Source organism: Setaria viridis, chromosome 9 (assembly GCF_005286985.2).
Source record: "Setaria viridis chromosome 9, Setaria_viridis_v4.0, whole genome shotgun sequence".
NCBI lineage: Eukaryota > Viridiplantae > Streptophyta > Magnoliopsida > Poales > Poaceae > Setaria > Setaria viridis.
In genome coordinates this window covers 39,122,418-39,128,591 of record NC_048271.2, presented here as the reverse complement: position 1 = coordinate 39,128,591, position 6,174 = coordinate 39,122,418, and the positions used below count along the sequence as shown (strand labels likewise).

Sequence of the window (6,174 nt, the reverse complement as noted above, 5' to 3'; positions counted from 1 at the left end):
ATATTTGGTCAGGGAATGCCAAGGAGGACTACCTTAGTGTTGTTGCACATTTTGTTTCTGCTGATTGGGAATTAGAGAAGAGAGTCATTGCTCTTAGGTTGATTGATTGCTCCCATTCTGGTGTTAACATTGCTGAGCGTATTGAACAAGTAGTTTCTGAGTTTGGTTTACAGGATAAAATTTTCTCTATCACACTTGACAATGCTTCTGCTAATACTTCTGCCATGTCCACACTTATTCCCAAATTTGTTGGTTATCTAGGTCCAGATCCTGAACCTCTTGATTCTTATTCTGATAAAGCACTTGTTGGTCTTTTGCATCAACGATGTGCATGTCATATTATCAATCTCATAGTCAAGTCTGGTTTGAAGAGGATCAAGTCTTATCTTAAGGCTTTTAGGACTGCAATCTCTTTTTTGAACTCTTCTAATCAACACATTGCAGCTTTCCATAACTTCTACATTATCAAGGGGGTACGCCCTCGTAAGTTTGGTTTAGATATGGATGTGAGATGGAATTCTACATATCTCATGCTCAAACATCTACTACCATATAAGACTGTCTTTTCTGTCTTTATTTCTGCTCATTATGGTTTGCACAATGACCAGCCACTTCTGACTGAAAGCCATTGGGTAATTGCTGAGAAAATTTTGCTCTTCCTTGAATTGTTTTATGATTCCACTGTTGCTTTATCTGGTGTTTACTATCCAACAAGTCCTTTGATGTTGCATCATATTATTGAGATTGCTTGCCATTTGCATGGCCAAGATTCTAATCCATTGCTCAGAAATATTGTTGTTCCCATGAAGCTTAAGTTTCTCAAGTATTGGCAGAACATACCTCTGTTGTATTCCTTTGCATTCATTTTGGATCCTAGAGCCAAGGTGAGAGGTTTTCATAATGTTCTCCAACTTCTTTCTCAAACAGTTGGTGTTGATTACTTTTCTTATTTCACTGAGGTAAGAACTGAATTACATAAGTTGTTTAACAAGTATGAAAACAAGTTTGGTGCAGGCCCGCTCAACCTACAGCTGCTACTGGTAAGAAAAGAACAGCATGGGGTAAGATCTTTGGTGGTCCTAGTTCATGTGGTTCTCCTGTTCTTTCATCTACACCTCCTATATCTCCTGCTTCTGAGCTGTCATCCTACTTGGACAATGATACTATTACTTGCTATGACGATGACTTCAACATACTTAGTTGGTGGCATGAGCACAAGCTTTCCTATCCTACTTTGTCCATACTTGCTAAAGATGTTATGTCTGTTCCAGTTTCCACTGTTTCTTCGGAATCTTGTTTTAGTCTAACTGGCAGGATGATTGAGGAGCGGCGCCGACGGTTGTTGCCGGAGACGGTGGAGATGCTGACCTGCCTCAAGGATTGGGAGTTGGGAGATGCAAGGGCACAACATGATGTTGAGAAGGAGGTCAATGAACTGGAGGAAACTTACAAAAGCCCCTACCCAGACATGGATGAAGGCCAAGCTAGTCAGTAAGTTCATTACTAACTCATCTTTTGTTCAATTGTTAAACACTTTCAATTGCTAACACTTATGCTGTTGTGCACCTCTAGGCCTACCCCAGGAACAAGATGAACTGTTGGAGGGCTGGAGGATGAAGCTGAAGCCTGTTGGACTTGGATTGTTGCCTGTTGGTGTTGGCTTGGCCAGTTGGGTGTTCTAGTTCAAAGATGTTATGTCTGTGTGTGTGTCTCAATATCTGTAAACTGTAATGTTGAATTGAACTTGAGTCTTAAGCTGGCTGCACTCTTTTTCCCTTCCTAGGGTTTTCTTACAAGGGTGAGTTTTTACCTAGGAAGGTTTTTAATGAGGCAGCCAACACTTGATCACATAGATCAGGTGTTAACAGCTCTAATAATTCCTTTATTATGATTTCTGACTTTATGTGTGATTGTGTGATTGTGTCCATGTGATGAATGTGTGATTGTTGATTAACCTTCTATTTTGATTTTTGAATGTTTGATGAACTTGAAAATCTTAGATTGTGAATCAGTGTTTCACCCTTATGCGGTGAAGTTTTTTTCCTCTTAACGGGCTGTGGGCTGGCCCGGCACGTAAAAATGGCCGGGCTCTTCGGGCCGGCCCGGCACGAAAAAGGCCTCACGGGCCCGTGCATGGGCCGCTAGTGAGGCCCGTGGGCTGGGCCAGCACGGCACGACGGGGTTATCGTGACTAGCCAGGCCCAGCACGAAAATGAACGGGCCATGCTGGGCCCGGGTTGGACCGGGCGGGGCGGCCCGAATGGACATCTATAGGCACGTGGACACATCGTAGATCACCTCTGATTATTGACATGTTCAGTCATGTCGCAATATGTTGTTTAGAAATCTTGACTGCATTTTTTTAATTCAGAAAATGTAAGGACTCTCCTTAAATCCTTAAATGAAGTAGCAGTGCTCCTGCTTTGTTTAAAAAAAAAGAAAATGTAAGGGCAGAATTTCATCAAGTTCAGAAACTGAACTACGTCGACTCTAGGAAAAATGAAAGATGATATCCCGAGGCCATCGCTTTGTTGTTGCTGTTGCGTACTGTTTGGGTAACATTTACACGTGGCGGCCGAATCACATCTCAAAAGGTGGCAATGAGTAGCACGATCCGTCTACTTACCGAACAAGAGCACTTCTTCAGTAAGCAACGCAAAAGGATGAACCGTGTAACGGTAGTACTGCATCGTCGCTTTTCGCTTAGTACAGTAGCTATGATTTAGGAAGATTAAAAGGAAAAAAAAATCTAAAGCTCATATTTGTTGGTGGTGCTGAACACGTTCTGGATCAGCTAGGAGCTCTGTGTGTCGGACATGATCGACCATGTGACCCTGTCCCAGCATGCTACATCGCTTGCAAGAACTATGCCCCAAATGCAAGGCTGATATTCCAAGGACACAGATTTATCTCCGCTATTTACACAACAAAATTGCAGCTGTGGTAGCATACGTCGTGCGGGGAAACTCCAATTTCGCAGTCTATACAAACGAACCACAAAGGTGCCGTAGCCTACAGACGCTATACATACTCTGCATCACGGTTGCAAAATCAGCCGCCTGCCTTTGAACGCTACTCGCCCTTCCCTGTAACCACAAGGGGGCTCCTCACGATGTAATCGTCAGAGACCCACTTGATGTTGCCCTCGGCGCCGGCGACGTTCGGCTTGCCGGCCCACCGCACCGTCACGGTGAAGCTCTGCTTCTCCTTCAGCTCCGTGAACCGGAGCATCGGCGGCTGCACGATCACCGACACGTCCTTGGGCATGTCCACCACGGCGGTGTACACTGACTTCGCCTTGCCCACGTTGGTCACCGTGCGGTTCACCGTGATGGGCTGGGACAGCAGGTTCACGACGAGGGACGGGTAGTTGAGCTGTGCCTCCGTGATGGCCTTGACGCTGCCGCAGGCAACGGGGCGGTGGGCGATCTCCGTGACGCCGTCGTCCCCGAGCCCCAGCCCGCAGAGGTAGGGGATGTAGTCGTCGGCGTGGAGGTCGTAGACAAGGCCGGGGTCGAAGGCGAGCGCCGGGTTCACGTAGCCCGCGCCCATGGCGTAGAACGTGGCGTGGCGGTACTGCTCGTCCTTGATGGGCAGGCCGGTGCGATCCACGGCGTCGGACGTCGTCATGATCGCCGACTTGATCGCCGCAGGGGACCAGTCCGGGTGTAGGCTCTTGAGGAGCGCGGCGATACCGCTCAGGTGCGGCGTCGACATGGACGTCCCGGACTCGACGAAGAAGGAGAGGTCGGCGCCGCCGTCGGAGAACTCCGTGTGCGACTCGCTCGGCGCCCACGCCGCGAGGATGTTCATGCCGGGCCCCGTGATGTCCGGCTTCAGGATGCCCGGGCTGGCCTTGCTGGGCCCGCGGGACGAGAAGAAGGTGACGGCCGGCGACGGGTACGACCCGATGACCGTTCCCCTGAAGTCGATGCTCGCCGTCGCGTTGCCCGTGGAGTTGAGGTAGGAGATGATCTTGGTGCCGGCTTCGTAGCTCACGTGCGACGCCGGGAGGACGTGCGCGTCGGCGAAGGTGGTGTACCCCTCCGCCGCTCTGTTCATCACGATCATGCCGACGCCGCCGTACGCCGCCACGGTCTGGCCCGCCTCGACGCGGCCGCTGAGGCCCCTGCTCTCGCAGACCACCACCTTGCCGGTCACCTCGGAGCCGCGGAGCACGCTGCAGTCGCGGCTGGCGTCGAAGCCGTCGGCGCCCGGGTACACGAGAGGGAGCGGGTCCGCGGCGGAGTTGTTCCCCGGCTGGAACAGGGACTCGCCGTGGAACACCTCGCCGTTGCCGAGCTTGACATTGGTCCGTATCGCGCGGTCCATGGTGCCCGCGGCGACGGTGAGCATCCACGGCGCGCCGTTGCCGACCGTGCCGGGCTCTGGGCCGGCGTTCCCCGCGGCGCAGCTGACGAAGATGCCGCGCTCCATGGCCTTGAACGCCGCGATGGCGATGGGGTCGTAGTTGAACTGCGTGCCGGAGTAGGCGCCGATGGAGAAGGAGAGCACGTCGACGCCGTCCTTGACGGCGGCGTCGAGCCCGGCGATGATGTCCATGATGGAGCACCGGCTGCGCGTGCACACCTTGTAGATGGCGAGGTGCGCGTGCGGCGCCATCCCGGACGCCGTGCCGTCCGCGTTGCCCCTGATGTTGGCGTTCTCGACGAAGTTGCCCGCGGCGGTGCTGGCCGTGTGCGTGCCGTGGCCCGCGTCGTCCACCGGCGGCGCGGTCGAGTTGACCGCGGCGCTCCCGAACGCCCTCGCCCCGATAATCTTGTTGTTGCATCCGCCGCCGGCGACGGCCTTGAACTCGCAGGTCCCCTTCCAGCCCTTGGGCGGCGGCTGCATCCCGTCGTCGCCGAAGGACGGGTGGCTGGGCAGGATCCCCGTGTCCAGGATTCCAATCACCACCCCGCGCCCGAACCCGGAGCGGCTCCAGAAGCCCTCGTTCCCGAGGTGGAGGCCGAGGAAGCCCGGCGAGCGGGTGGTGGCCAGCGGCAGGAACACCTCCGGGTACAGGCGCACGCACCCGTCCGTGGCTCGCAGCGCATCCGCCTCCTCGTCCGTCAGCCGTGCCGCGAAGCCGGGGAACACATCGCTGTATGAGTATATGATCCGCGGGCCGCCGTCGCCGTCGGCCACGGAGTCCGGCCCGGCCGCCGCCTGCGGCAGGAACGAGCGGTGCCACTCCTCGACGGAGCCGCCGCCGCCGTCCCGCGGCCGGAGGTGCACGATGTAGTTCTTGCGCTCCTGGAGGTACCCCGCGGCCCGGAGCGGCAGGGAGTGGAGCAGCAGCAGGGAGGCGAGGATGAGGCACCACCGGTGCTTCTCCATCTCCTGGTAGCGGCGCGGCGCCACGGGAGCTGGCCGGCCAGTAGCTAGCTGCTGGGCAATGTGGGTGGAAGCCTGGGAAGGGGAGGACGGAGTGAGTGGGGTGGGGTGGGGTGTGGCGTGGGTGGCGGCGACGAGGCGATCCCCGCGCGAGTTTTTATGGCTAGAGAGGGGACTGGGGTGACAGTGTGGCACAGGCGCATAGCTGCTGGCTGACAGGCTGAGGCTCAGCTGAAGCGACGCTCGTGACGAATAGGGGTGTCCACGCAGGCTCAAGCTCAGAGCCGCGGCGACCTCACGTCGGCTCGAGGTGCGTGCGCATCGACTCGTCCACCGCCCACCTCACGAAGAAGAGCACCGCGGTCCTCGTGCTTGACTGTTGAGTTGCCGGCATGCCGCTGCCGGCCTCGCGAAAAAGATGCTCACCATGGTCGCCTCCCCGTGGCTCATCTGGTGAAGCTCGACGGCCATCATGCTCATGCCTGCGGTATCATCGGATACACCCATTATCTGTCAATTCTTCGCCTCCAATTTGTGAATGACCATGAGCATCCGAGCCTCTATTTGTGAATTCTTTGGCCTCATCGTGTAGTGGCCTTGTCCTGAGGCTGCGCAACCTATAACATGCTCGATGGAATGCCTGACCCTGTGATTTCATCTCTTTATTGGCTGTCAAAAGAGTACAAGTAATGGTAGGATTTACGGAATTAATCCTTATTTAGGGGCAAGCAACATCTGAAAAACTCAGTTGAACCAAGAGTAAAGAGAACAATCTTCAGACTCTAGGTTTTGACCAATAGCAAAATCTGGAGCTGCTGAAATAATTGAATCATGGCA

General features: G+C 54.3%; 1 protein-coding gene across 1 annotated transcript; it reads right to left on the bottom strand.

The window, feature by feature from the left end:
- Positions 1–2,856: 2,856 nt before the first annotated feature.
- Positions 2,857–5,479, bottom strand: LOC117839563 (subtilisin-like protease). Its single transcript, XM_034719925.2, has one exon. The coding sequence runs from the start codon at positions 5,338–5,340 to the stop codon at positions 3,073–3,075; it is 2,268 nt and encodes a 755-aa protein (XP_034575816.1). The 5' UTR covers positions 5,341–5,479; the 3' UTR covers positions 2,857–3,072.
- Between the last annotated feature and the right edge of the window lie 695 nt (positions 5,480–6,174).